The sequence below is a fragment of the Lepidochelys kempii genome, chromosome 13 (assembly GCF_965140285.1).
Source record: "Lepidochelys kempii isolate rLepKem1 chromosome 13, rLepKem1.hap1, whole genome shotgun sequence".
NCBI classification, from domain to species: Eukaryota; Metazoa; Chordata; order Testudines; family Cheloniidae; genus Lepidochelys; species Lepidochelys kempii.
Genome location: NC_136392.1, coordinates 35,740,575 through 35,755,393, shown reverse-complemented (window position 1 = coordinate 35,755,393; position 14,819 = coordinate 35,740,575). Strand labels below are relative to the sequence as shown.

Below are 14,819 nucleotides of genomic sequence, written 5' to 3'. Positions count from 1 at the left end.
CTAGCAAGGAACCATTTTATGCCACGTATTTCTCTTCAATGCTGTTTGGATATCCCTGTTCCTCAGGCTGTAGATAAAAGGGTTCAACATGGCAGGCAAAACAGTGTAAAACAGGGAGAGAAGTTTACCGCTGTCTGGAAATTCACTGGACCTGGGTTGTAAATAAAGGAGGATGCCAGAACCATAGAATAAAGCCACAACAATGAGGTGGGAGGAGCAGGTGGAGAAGGTTTTCCTCTTACCCTCAGCTGATGGCATCATGAGGATGGTGGCAATGATCCGGATGTAGGACAACAGGATCAGAGCAAAGGGCACCACTCCAAAGAAAATGACCATAATGTAAGTCAAGGATTCATTCATGGAGGTATCAACACAGGCCAGAAACAGCAGAGGGGCCGGGTCACAGAAGAAATGGTTGATCTCTTTGGAGCTACAGAAGGGTAAGGTGAACACCAAACCGGTCTGAACTATCTGGGCCGGGATGCCGATTGTCCAGGAAGTAGCTGCCAGCAGGACACACACCTTCTTGTTCATAATCATGGGATAACACAGGGGGTTGCATATTGCCACGTAGCGATCATATGCCATGATGGCCAGAAAGGAAGACTCTGTGCTCCCGAAGCAAAGGAAGAAGCACATTTGCATGGCACAGCCGGCAAAGGAGATGCGTTTGTCCCCTGAGATGAGGCTCACCAGCATTCTGGGGATAGTGACCGAGGTGTAACCGACCTCTAAGGCAGACAAATTAGAGAGGAAAAAGTACATGGAGGTGTGAAGGGTGGGATTCACCAAAGTTACAAGGATAATGAGGAGGTTTCCCACCACAGTGACCAGATAAATGGCTAACAGTGCCACAAAGAGTAAAACCTCCCTCTCTGGAGAGGTAGAAAATCCCAAGAGAAGAAACTCAGTTACCACCGTTCGATTCAAATTCATCATTGCTTCATAAGTGTTCAACTGGAAGACAAGCAGAGACAGGTATTACATAGTGTATCCACCATCTACAGGTCTTCTATCAACCAAGATTGGATGCCTTTCTTCAAAGGTCTGTGGCTCTAGCAGCCACACAACTATGAAAATGGGATTCCATTCCCTTCCACAGAAAATGTCAAAAGTGGTGGTTTTCATTTGGAATGAAACCCCATTTCAAAATATGGAAATCTTTCATGAAACATTTCAGAGTAGTAGCCATGTTAGTCTGTATTTGCAAAAAGAAAAGGAGGACTTGTGGCACCTTAGAGACTAACCAATTTATTTGAGCATAAGCTTTCGTGAGCTACAGCTCACTTCATTGGATGCATTCAGTGGAAAATACAGTGGGGAGATTTATATACGTAGAGAACATGAAACAATGGGTGTTACCATACACACTGTAACGAGAGTGATAACTTAAGGTGAGCTATTACCAGCAGGAGAGTGAGGGGGGGGAACCTTTTGTAGTGATAATCAAGGTGGGCCATTTCCAGCAGTTGACAAGAACATCTCAGGAACAGTGCGGGGTGGGAGGTGGGGAATAAACATGGGGAAATAGTTTTACTTTGTGTAATGACACATCCACTCCCAGTCTTTATTGAAGCCTAAGTTAATTGTATCCAGTTTGCAAATTAATTCCAATGCAGCAGTCTCTCCTTGGAGTCTGTTTCTGAAGTTTTTTTGTTGAAGTATTGCCACTTTTAGGTCTGTAATCGAGTGACCAGAGAGATTGAAGTGTTCTCCGACTGGTTTTTGAATGTTATAATTCTTGACGTCTGATTTGTGTCCATTTATTCTTTTACGTAGAGACTGTCCAGTTTGGCCAATGTACATGACAGAGGGGCATTGCTGGCACATGATGACATCTATCACGTTGGTAGATGTGCAGGTGAACGAGCCTCTGATAGTGTGGTTGATGTGATTAGGCCCTATGATGGTGTCCCCTGAATAGATATGTGGAGACAGTTGCAAGGATAGGTTCCTGGGTTAGTGGTTCTGTTGTGTGGTGTGCAGTTGCTGGTGAGTATTTGCTTCAGGATCGGGGGCTGTCTGTAAGCAAGGACTGGCCTGCCTCCCAAGAGCTGTGAGAGTGATGGGTTGTCCTTCAGGATAGGTTGTAGATCCTTGATGATGCGTTGGAGAGGTTTTAGTTGGGGGCTGAAGCTGATGGCTAGTGGCGTTCTGTTGTTTTCTTTGTTGGGCCTGTCCTGTAGTAGGTGACTTCTGGGTACTCTTCTGGCTCTGTCAATCTGTTTCTTCACTTCAGCAGGTGGGTATTGTAGTTGTAAGAATGCTTGATAGAGATCTTGTAGGTGTTTGTCTCTGTCTGAGGGGTTTGGAGCAAATGTGGTTGTATCGTAGAGCTCGGCTGTAGACAATGGATTGTGTGGTGTGATCTGGGTGAAAGCTGGAGGCATGTAGGTAGGAATAGTGGTCAGTAGGTTTTCAGTATAGGGTGGTGTTTATGTGACCATCGCATATTAGTACCATAGTGTCCAGGAAGTGGATCTCTTGTGTGGACTGCTTTCAACTACCGGAAAGGTGGTTCCAAAGAGGATGGAACTAGACTATTCTCAGTGGTAGTGGATGACAGGACAAGGAGTAATGGTCTCAAGTTGCAGTGGGGGAGATTTAGGTTGGATATTAGGAAAAACTTTTTCACTAGGAGGGTGGTGAAACACTGGAATGCTAGGGAGGTGGTGGAATCTCCTTCCTTAGAAGTTTTTAAGGTCAGGCTTGACAAAGCCCTGGCTGGGATGATTTAATTGGGGATCGGTCCTGCTTTGAGCAGGGGGTTGGACTAGATGACCTCCTGAGGTCCCTTCCAACCCTGATATTCTATAATTCTATGATTCTATGATTCTATGATTCTATGACTGGTCCAGGCTGAGGTTGACGGTGGGATGGAAATTGTTGAAATCATGGTGGAATTCCTCAAGAGCTTCTTTTCCATGGGTCCAGATGATGAAGATTTCATCAATATAGCACAAGTAGAGTAGGGGCATTAGGGGACAAGAGCTGAGGAAGCGTTGTTCTAAGTCAGCCATAAAAATGTTGGCATACTGTGGGGCCATGCGGGTACCCATAGCAGTGCCGCCGATTTGAAGGTATATGTTGTCCCCAAATATGAAATAGTTATGGGTGAGGACAAAGTCACAAAGTTCAGCCACCAGGTTTGCCGTGACATTATCGGGGATACTGTTCTTGACGGCTTGTAGTCCATCTTTGTGTGGAATGTTGGTGTAGAGGGCTTCTACATCCATAGTGGCCAGGATGGTGTTTTCAGGAAGATCACCGATGGATTGTAGTTTCCTCAGGAAGTCAGTGGTGTCTCGAAGATAGCTGGGAGTGCTGGTAGTGTAGGGCCTGAGGAGGGAGTCTACATAGCCAGACAATCCTGCTGTCAGGGTGCCAATGCCTGAGATGATGGGGCATCCAGGATTTCCAGGTTTATGGATCTTGGGTAGCAGATAGAATACCCCAGGTCAGGGTTCCAGGGGTGTGTCTGTGCAGATTTGTTCTTGTGCTTTTCCAGGGAGTTTCTTGAGCAATTGGTATAGTTTCTTTTGGTAACCCCCAGTGGGATCAGAGGGTATAAATGGACACAAATCAGATGTCAAGAATTATAACATTCATTAACCAGTTGGAGAACACTTCAATCTCTCTGGTCACTCGATTACAGACCTAAAAGTTGCAATATTACAACAAAAAGACTTCAAAAACAGACTCCAACGAGAGACTGCTGAATTAGAATTAATTTGCAAACTGGATACAATTAACTTAGGCTTGAATAGAGACTGGGAGTGGATGGGTCATTACACAAAGTAAAACTATTTCCCCATGTTTATTCCCCCCCCACACACACACTCTGTTCCTGAGACGTTCTTGTCAAGTGCTGGAAATGGCCCACCTTGATTATCACTACAAAAGGTTCCCCCACCCCCACCCCACTCTCCTGCTGGTAATAGCTTACCTTAAGTGATCACTCTGGTTACAGTGTGTATGATAACACCCATTGTTTCATGTTCTCTATGTATATAAATCTCCCCACTGTATTTTCCACTGAATGCATCCGATGAGGTGAGCTGTAGCTCATGAAAGGTTATGCTCAAATAAATTGGTTAGTCTCTAAGGTGCCACAAGTCCTCCTTTTCTTTTTGCGAATACAGACTAACACGGCTGCTACTCTGAAACCTACACAAAGTAAAACTATTTCCCCATGTTTATTCTCCACCCCCACCCCACACTGTTCCTCAGACGTTCTTGTCAACTGCTGGAAATGGCCCACCTCGATTATCACTGCAAAAGGTCCCCCCCCCCCCACTCTCCTGCTGGTAATAGCTCACCTTAAGTTATCACTCTGGTTACAGTGTGTATGGTAACACCCATTGTTTCATGTTCTCTGTGTATATAAATCTCCCCACTGTATTTTCCACTGAATGCATCCGATGAAGTGAGCTGTAGCTCACGAAAGCTCATGCTCAAATAAATTTGTTAGTCTCTAAGGTGCCACAAGTACTCCTTTTCTTTTCATGAAACAGAATCACTTTTCTCCCTCAACTCGACTCATAACTAGAGCTGGCCAAAGTATTTATTCTGAATCGCAAGTGGGCTTGAATGAAGAGGAAATAAAGGACTATGCATCAGATTCTACCCTTCTGGTCAATAATACCTCAGTCACCAATGAGTTCCACTGATTTCAAAAGAGAGGTTCTGTTACCCTCTCTCTCAGGCTGGGATCTCCAAAGGAACCTAAGAGATTTATGCTTCTTAATTTCAATGAGATTTGATCACCTTATTCCTTTATGCACTTGAAAATTCCAGTCTCACTGCTGATTTAAACATGACCATTCAAGCAGTGAGGTATTAACTCCACATGTGTAAGAATGTTGACCTTGTGTGATCAAGATTACTTGAGACAAAAATCCCATTCACTTGGATCATGATTTTCTTGAGTCTAATGCTGGAAAATCATAAATATTTCACATGGAATGTATTCACACTCCATTCCTCAGGCCCTGATTTTATAATCAGATTCATGTGGATTAACCTGTAGCCCATGTGTAGAGAACTGAAATCAATGTTTTGTCCCTTTCCCCTATGTTTTAGCTGACTTCTCTATTTAGATTAAAAGTTCTTTGGAACAGAGATTTTCTTTTATTTTATGTTTATCCAGTACCTAGCCCTATAGGGCCCTTTCTTGGTTGGCTCCTAGGGAGTAGCACAATAAACATGGTAACTACTACTAACAAGAATGTTACTCTGCATAGGCATAAGGGAACATCTGCATGAATCATTTCAGAAGCAGGGTTATAGCTTCAGTTAGATGCTTTGATTGATGGCAATCATCTTGAAACAAATGACCAGTTAATCATGATTATCACAGTTCAGGGCTAGCAGCACCTCTGACCTCTCTCATGTCTCCCTGAGTGCAATCTGTTCTGGTGACAGGCCTCTTGCCTTCACCTCTCTGGGGTGGAATCCTACAGTTCTCCCACTCTCAAACAAGGGTACAGCCCATTGGGTACCAACTGTGTTTGCTCCACAGGTCCAGCTGGATTTGGCTACCCTGCAAGGCTTCCCTTTGGGATCTGGGACTAGTGGTGAATCCAGTGACCACAAAACAGCCTTTTCAAAACAAAGTATTGTTTAATCTCAACAGCAGGAATCAAAGCATAACAGTTGAACAACAGAAGGCCTACACACAACGACACAACAGAAGGCCTGTCTTACTTAAAGTTTATCCAAACAAAGTCTGCAAAGTTGTTTGATTCAGTTTTCCCACTTGAATCTCTCCCCCCCACCCTGATATCAAGCTGGAGGTTTGGATTCAGTCACAGGTAAACATCAAAGGAATTGATACCTAAATTGTCCTGATAAGTATTGGTGAATGGTGCAATCTGAAAATTATACCTTTCTTCCTGCCTACCTGCTGTCCACTTGTGTGAGAGTTAACTTCTTTGTAACAATATAGTAACCAATACCAATACAAGCAAACAAATAAATGAATGAAGAATATTCATAAAATAATATAGACATTATCCATGTCCCTCACAATGATAATAACTTTCTTTACCGCTAAAAACTTTGGCAAATATCAACAATGGAAAATATTACCTTTATATATAAAAGAAATGAAAAAAAACCCCAAGCTTTTATTGAATTGATAGCAACAGATTAACAATTACAGCAATCAAACCCATAGAGTTTTCCCATTTGTTTAATTTAATGATTAATGATTAACTAGACAACTAGATAGTCATTATGTCTTAGTGAATTTTCTTTTTCATGCTTTTTCTCCTAATTTTTTGCATTGAAAATAAAAACCAAACAAATATGATAATTTTCATCCTTTTAAATAGTTTTACAATAATTATCCAAAACACGGCAGCTAATAATAGGGATACTGCAATACTTTTGGCTACTGTTACTAACAATTTAACCCTCATTCCTGATACTGTATCTTTAGCTTTCCATGCCTCCTTTTCACCTTTCCCATGTTATTGATGTTTATATATATCATGACCACAGCAGTCTCTAGAATCTCTCTAGTCTGTTGACTAGAGCTGGATCAAAGTTTTCCAACATAACAGTTTTCCATCAGAAAAGGATGATTCAATTAAATAAAAAAAGAGAATGTACGAATGTTGTTGTATTTTGACTGAAAATTATCAAAATGTATAATATAATATAATATAATATAATATAATATAATAGTTGAAATGATAAAGTCAAAATAAAGGGCTTCAAACGTTAAAAAATGAAACATATCGACCTGATTGAAATACAATGTTTTGGTAAGGTTGTTGCAATATTTCCAGACTGAGGGGATTTTTGGCCTGTTAGTTTCATGGGAAATTTCAGAAATATGAGTTTTTCTTCCAGTTTTGGATGAATGAAAGTTTCAAAATGTAGAACTTCCTGTGGAATAGAAATTCCAAGATTTGACCTGCTCTGCTATCAACTTTATAACAGTCTGCACACAGAGCCATCCTCCATTTCAAATTAAACAAGCTGTGTCAGCAATAGGTAGCATTTTCTGTACGTTTATTTGGAGCTAGATCAAAAACATTCCCAAGGAAGAGTGGGTTACAATACACATGTTTACCCAAAGATCCTGGCCCCCTTCTTGGTTATTCACAGCACAAGAAGTGCTAGCACTGTAGCATATAGAGGCCTCAATCACCAACCAGTTCCCTATTGTGCTGGGTGTTTCACACACATGTAGTAAAGAGACAGCACCTGCCCCAGAGAACTTACAAGCAGGATGCAACAGGTGGACAAGAAAAGAAAAGTTCAGTATCAATGGGTAAAGATAGAAAGAGGTCTGCATCTCCCTCACCCTTTTCCTTTGCAACCCCTCCCAGATACACCAGGTCTTTTACCAGCTAACACACACTAACTTTATGGGAAAACATAAAATATTCCCAGCCCATCAATCTCTCCTATTCCTTTTTTACAACTCCTGGATAGACCTAGGTCTACACGGCCACACCACACACCCCTCATCAGATCCCTACCCCATTAATTCCACTTCTTTCCAGGCCCCCTTTATTCCCTTCTCTCACTAGTACCTTTGCACCTTCTCCCAGGCTGCCAGGCTGAGATTTTCAAAGCTGCCTGACAGTTTGGGCACCCCATTCCCATTACACTTCACTGGAAATGGTACCCAAATCCATGAGCTGCCTTCCCTGAACCACTTCTGCAAATTCATTTGCAAATTGGATACTATTAATTTAGGCTTAAATAGAGACTGGGAGTGGCTAAGTCATTATGCAAGGTAGCCTGTTTCCTCTTGTTTTTTCCTACCCCCCCCCCCCAGATGTTCTGGTTTAACTTGGATTTAAACCTGGAGAATGGTCAGTTTAGATGAGCTATTACCAGCAGGAGAGTGAGTTTGTGTGTGTATGGGGGTGGGGGGGATGTGAGAAAACCTTGATCTATGCAGGAAATAGCCCGACTTGATTATGTAAAGAGTTGTCACTTTGGATGGGCTAGCACCAGCAGGAGAGTGAATTTGTGTGGGGGGGTGGAGGGTGAGAAAACCTGGATTTGTGCTGGAAATGGCCCACCTGTTGATCACTTTAGATAAGCTATTACCAGCAGGACAGTGGGGTGGGAGGAGGTATTGTTTCATGATTTCTGTGTGTATATAAAGTCTGCTGCAGTTTCCACGGTAAACATCTGATGAAGTGAGCTGTAGCTCACGAAAGCTCATGCTCAAATAAATTGGTTAGTCTCTAAGGTGCCACAAGTACTCCTTTTCTTTTTGCGAATACAGACTAACACGGCTGTTCCTCTGAAACAAACATCTCTGTCCTCCTTCATTTCAGTCTTTAGAACAATGCCTAGAATCCTTCCAATAATACTTCCAAGAAAGAAAGAAAGAAAGAAAGAAAGAAAGAAAGAAAGAAAGAAAGAAAGAAAGAAAGAAAGAAACTAGGATGCCTGTGCTACTAGCCAAGCAACACTCATTGTCCAGTTGTGTGTGTTCTGTCCCACTTCATCCATCCATTGCCTGTTATCTCCCCTAGCATGTTGACTTGCCATGATCAGCTGAGTCAATAAGCTCTTAGGAGAAAAGACCAAGTCGTTACTTCCATTGTAAAGCACCGTGCACTCCACCTAGCTCTCAATACATGGCTTAAAGAACAATGTGAGACAATATCATTATTAGTTCTCTAATAAAATCAAGAAAGTCTCTCACCTGCCTTGAGAACAAAGGGCCATTTCTTCAGTGGCTCATCAGGCAGCTATAAGTATGAGCAAAGAACATGTCTGGGGATACGAGGCCCTGTGGATGATCTCACTGATCTCCACAAACAACTGCAGCCTCCCCAGGGCATTGCTCGCCTTGAACACCAGTGTGAATAGTGAGGATTTGTGAAGCTTAACATAACCAGCTAATATTTCAGCACTCAAGTGAGTAACTCTTCCCCTAGCAGTTAGTCCCAGAATTCTCCTGCCCCCCTCAGCAAATATCATTGCTTGTCCAAAAGAAGAAGGGTTGCAGGATTGGGTCCTTAAGGGAATGTCTATATCGTAGATGGGAGCTAGCTTGGTTCCAGTTAGGGCACTAAATCTAGCAGTGTGGACATTGCAGAGATGCAGGGAGTCAGCTAAATAAAGCCTGCTGCAGTTTCCACGGTATGCATCCGATGAAGCGAGCTGTAGCTCACGAAAGCTCATGCTCAAATAAATTGGTTAGTCTCTAAGGTGCCACAAGTCCTCCTTTTCTTTTTGCGAATACAGACTAACACGGCTGCTACTCTGAAAAATGTCTACACTGCTAGTTTTAGCTCACCTGTGGCTAGTGCAAGTCTGTGTGCTCAGGCTGGGGGGCTCACGTCCACCTGCAGTGTTGATCTAGCCCTAAGGGTCTTCTTCAATCCACTGGGTTGTCCATTGAACTTTGCTTGCAAAAGTGGCATCCTCCTGAAGCCCTTACTCACACAGCTAGTAGTTACTCATGCAAGTGCTCATAGCAAAGCCAGCATGGTCACTAGAATGAGTCATGTTTACTCATGTAAGGGTGGCAGAATCAGGCCCACAGAGTGCAGAATTGGGCCCAGGACAGTTACACAGAATGAATTTGGAGATGAGCCCTGGTTGTGAAGCCAGCAGGAGCTATGTGTGCTCAGCACCTCTCAGGAATGGGCGAACAAAGCTTGTGTTGAGTCTATGCATAAACTACCCCCTGGATTAATGTAATCTGGAGCGCTGCACTGGGCCAACTTGTCACCCACAAAGGGCCACATTAAATAGTTTGAAAACAGTGTGATTCATGCAAGACTTTTGTATCCAAGTGGTCAAGTTCCCATGGGCTGTGAGTGCCAGCACTTGGGAAACAGTGCATTCTCAGGTTTCAGAGTAGCAGCCGTGTTAGTCTGTATTCGCAAAAAGAAAAGGAGGATTTGTGGCTCCTTAGAGACTAACCAATTTATTTGAGCATAAGCTTTTGTGAGCTACAGCTCACTTCATCGGATGCATGCTGTGGAAACTGCAGAAGTCTTTTAAAATCTTCCGATCCAGACTGGCTGCCTTTCTGGAAGATGCTTTAGTCATAGAATCATAGAATCATAGAATATCAGGGTTGGAAGGGACCTCAGGAGCTCATCTAGTCCAACCCCCTGCTCAAAGCAGGACCAATCCCCAGCTAAATCATCCCAGCCAGGGCTTTGTCAAGCCTGACCTTAAAAACTGCTAAGGAAGGAGATTCCACCACCTCCCTAGGTAACCCCTTCCAGTGCTTCACCACCCTCCTAGTGAAAAAGTTTTTCCTAATATCCAACCTAAACCTCCCCCACTGCAACTTGAGACCATTACTCCTCGTTCTGCCATCCGCTACGACTGAGAACAGTCTAGATCCATCCTCTTTGGAACCCCCTTTCAGGGAGTTGAAAGCAGCTATCAAATCCCCCCTCATTCTTCTCTTCTGCAGACTAAACAATCCCAGTTCCCTCAGCCTCTCCTCATAAGTCATGTGTTCCAGTTCCCTAATCATTTTTGTTGCCCTCCGCTGGACGTTTTCCAATTTTTTCACATCCTTCTTGTAGTATGGGGCCCAAAACTGGATACAGTACTCCAGATGAGGCCTCACCAATGTCGAATAGAGGGGAATGATCACGTCCCTCGATCTGCTGGCAATGCCCCTACTTATACATCCCAAAATGCCACTGGGATAACATAAGTTACTGGGATCAGTACAGGGGTAACCAGCTGAAATTATCTGTCCTTTGCTATTCAGGAGGTCAGGCTAGCTGATCTAATGGGTTTTTCTGGCCATCAGATCTATTAATCTATGAAAAAAGCAGGAACAACTAAAATCTTAGGCGATTATTTCCAAAAGTGGTTTCTGGTTTTGGGCCTAAATTCCAGTGTTGCTGACCACCCCCAGATCATACTAAAGCCAACGGGAGCTGAAGCTTCTCAGAAGTTCCAAAAATAATTCTAACCTGATGGCCAAACTTGTGCAGCCTGTCCACTAATTTGGGGTTCCTTCATTTTTGGGTGCCTGGTTTGTGAGAACGGAGGCCTGGGTTTTCCGATGTGCTGAGCACTCTGAGGTTGCATGGATTTCTGTTGGGGTTGTGGGTGCGCAGCAATTTTGGGGAGAAAGCCCAGATTGGTTGACGTTAAATTGAGACACCCAAAGTTAGTGGCTATTTTGCAAAATTTGGCTTGCAAAGACCCATCTCCTGCAGGGTCCAACTTTTGGTAGAATCAGACCTTTAGCACAATGTCCTTGTGTTGTTACTTAGGACCCTAGTACTTTCTTCATCCTTACCTTTATCTTGTGATTTGTACCATTGGAGCCAATCTTGGAACCATAGGGTTAGAAGGGACCACAACCCCCTTCCAAGATGCAGGATTTGTTGTGTCTAAACCATCCAAGACAGATGGCTATCCAGACTCCTTTTGAAAACCTCCAGTGAAGAAGCTTCCACAACTTCCCGAGGGGATCTGTTTTATTGTCCTATGAACAGTGATCTGCAAAATCATAGATTAATAGATTTTAAAGGCAGGAGGGACCATTGTGATCATCTGGTCTGAACTCCCACATAACACACGGCAGCGAATCAACCCAGTGTATCCTGCATCTAGCCCAGCAAATTATGGTTGAATTTGAATGCGTCGTTTAGAAAGTCACCTGTTCTTTGGATAACCTGGGATTTTCAAAAGATCCTGAGGGATTGGGTTGTCTAACTAATTTAGATTCCAAGACTCCAAGATATGAAGAATGCAGCACTTGTCTTGTTGAGTTCTTGCTCAGGAAAAGGTACCACAATAGTTCTATCGTATATGGTTCTGCAACTAGGACTGAATTAAGGCAGGAGCCAGGGTGCAGCCCTTGGTCTGGAAGGTTGCTCCTGGGCCCACAGAGCTATGGAGGTTGCCTACTACCAGAGAGTATTGGAATCTGCTGTGAGGACAACGTTAGCAGACCATTGAGCTAGTGGTATCATAAGCATTTTGCTGAGTTAGTGGCCCTATGGCTGGATTTAATCCAGGCCTTACTCCACGTCACATCATCAGTGAATTTGCTTTCTGTGGCCTGTTCTTTACAGCCCCACTTCAGCAAGATATCCAAACACGTGCCTAGTTTTTAAGGATGTTTGTTGTCCCATGGAACTTTGGGAATTCTCTTGTGCTTAAAGTTAAGCATGTCCTCAAGTACTTTGTGGAATTGGGGTATAAACTGCTCAGACGCCGAGGGAACTTTTACCCTGAACACTTAGGTGCCTACAGGGTGAGGCTGCAGCCAAGCAGGGGTTTTGTGGATCACGGTGGAGCTTAAAACTGGGCCTTAAGTGCTGAAAGCTGGGGTTTAGGTGCCTAAATACCTTGTGGCTCTGTGCCTCAAGCCTCATTTACTACTGCGTCATCACTGAGTGAGCACCGTAGTGGGTTGCTTAGATTGTCAGCCATGGCCGGCGGGTATAATAGGCCAGGGAAGGCTCTGCCACCTCTGGCGCTGCTGCAGCCATGCCCACCGGACCCCAGTTCCTGGGTTTGGTGGCAAAGTTTTTGTTTTATTATGCCCCATGCAGGTTCCGGGGCGGCTGAGGAGGCACATACCACCTCTTCAGCCACACCGGAACCAGCATGGGGCATATCAAAAGCATCTTCTAACAGATGCTTTGGCTTTTCCCCTGGGAGGGTTGGGTCCCTGGAGAGGAGGCACTGCTTGGCTTCTGCCAGCCCAGGGCTCCTGGTGGGAGGGGGGTACTCAGAGCTTCGGCCAGCCTGGATAGGGGAGGGGAGGAGCTTCTGGCTCCGGCCTTCGGGGGCCAGGGGGTCTCGGAGCTCTGGCCATAGGCAGAAGGGGCAGAGCCAGGGGCTAGCCTCCCCAAAGGGGGGCTCCACCCATCACCCATGTTGTCAGCACTTTGGGGCATGACTGTCCTTTTGTTCTGCCTTTTGCAGCGCCCTAGTCCATGACAGGGCCTCTGTGCACTATGGCAACAATAATACTCTTGCCTCTTTCCGACCCAAGCAGCTAGTCATAGTTCGTGACCCTGGGGGAGTTCCCTGCTGGAAGCAGAAGCCAGTGGAGGATAGTGTTGGCTCAGATGCAGTCTTGTTTATTTACAAGGGATGTACCAAGTCCTGCTTCTCCAAACACAGGAGGAGCTAGGAACAAAAGGAGCAGTTCCTCAGCCTCTCTCTCATAGAATCATAGAATATCAGGGTTGAAAGGTGTTAAGGTTCCTTCCCCACTCTGAACTCTAGGGTACAGATGTGGGGACCTGCATGAAAAACCCCCTAAGCTTATTTTTACCGCTTAGGTTAAAACTTCCCCAAGGTACAAACTATTTTTCCTTTTCTCCCTGGACTTTATTGCTGCCACAACCAAGTGTCTAACAAATATAACAGGGAAAGAGCCCACTTGGAAATGTCCCCCCCAGAAAATATCCCCCCAAGCACTACACCCTCTTTCCTGGGGAAGGCTTAATAAAAATCCTCACCAATTTGCGTAGGTGAACACAGACCCAAACCCTTGGAACTTAAGAACAATGAAAAAGCAATCAGGGTTTTAAAAGAAGAATTTTAATTGAAGAAAAAGTAAAAGAATCACATCTGTAAAATCAGGATGGTAAATACTTTATAGGGTAATCAGATTCAAAACAGAGAGTCCCTCTAGGCAAAATCTTAAGTTACAAAAAGACACAAAAACAGGAATATACATTCCATTCAGCACAACTTATTTTATGAGCCATTTAAACAAAACAGAATCTAACGCATATCTAACTAGATTGCTTACTAACTCTTTACAGGAGATCTGACCTGCATTCCTGCTCTGGTCCCGGCAAAAACCAACACACAGACAGAGAGAACCCTTTGTTTTCGGCCCCCCTCCAGCTTTGAAAGTGTCTTGTCTCCTTATTGGTCATTTTGGTCAGCTGCCAGTGAGGTTATCTTTAGCTTCTTAACCCTTTACAGGTGAAAGGGTTTCTCCTCTGGCCAGGAGGGATTTAAAGGTGGTTAGCCTTCCCTTTATATTTATGACATGCCCCCCAAATCACAGATAGGGTGAAACGCTGGCGATGATTTCTTCCTGGAGCTCGAGGAAAAAACAGAGTTAATAAGACACATGCACCTCTAAATATACTACCAAGTATATAAAGACTAACAATATTTTCCACATCTCAAGGATGCTTTTAACCAGTTGATTCTGGGAAACTTTCGTGGGACAGTGCATCAGCCACTTTATTAGAAGCTCCTGAGGTGTGTTGTATGTTGAAATCAAAATCTTGGAGAGCTAAACTCCACCAAATAAGTTTTTTGTTATTTCTCACGGTGGTATGAAGCCACTGTAGTGCAGCATGGTTGGTTTGCAGGTGGAAACGCCGTCCCCAAACGTATGGGCGTAGCTTTTCCAGAGCGTAGATAATGGCATAACATTCTTTTTCACTGACTGACCAGTAGTTTTCCCTCTCAGACAGCTTCTTGCTGAGAAACACTACAGAGTAGAATTCTTGGTCGTTCCTGCAATTGGTGGTCCTTCCTGCATTAAAACTGCTCCCACACCACGCTCGGACACATCTGTAGTTACTAGGAATGGTTTGTCAAAGTCTGGGGTCCTTAGTACAGGGTCAAACATGGGTGTCGCTTTAAGATGGTTAAAGGCCTTCTGACACTCTTCGGTCCACTGAACGGCATTTGGCTGTTTCTTTTTGGTTAGGTCTGTCAGTGGGGTGTCGATTTGGCTGTATTGCGGTAAAAATCACCTGTAATATCCGGCGAAGCCTAAGAAGGATTGGACCTGTTTCTTTGACTTTGGGACAGGCCACTTTTGGATAGCATCCACTTTGGCCTGTAGGGGGTTGATAGTTCCTTGACCC

The 14,819-nt window shown here is 44.1% G+C and overlaps 1 protein-coding gene across 1 annotated transcript; it reads right to left on the bottom strand.

The window, feature by feature from the left end:
* Window positions 1-939, bottom strand: LOC140897246 (olfactory receptor 10A7-like). The gene has a single exon (XM_073309631.1). It carries the CDS (start codon window positions 937-939, stop codon window positions 1-3), a length of 939 nt encoding a protein of 312 aa, XP_073165732.1.
* Window positions 940-14,819: the final 13,880 nt, after the last annotated feature.

Bases quoted from the DNA above. Each gene is read 5' to 3' on its own strand.
- LOC140897246 (XM_073309631.1), bottom strand. From the start codon at position 939: ATGATGAATTTGAATCGAACGGTGGTAACTGAGTTTCTTCTCTTGGGA.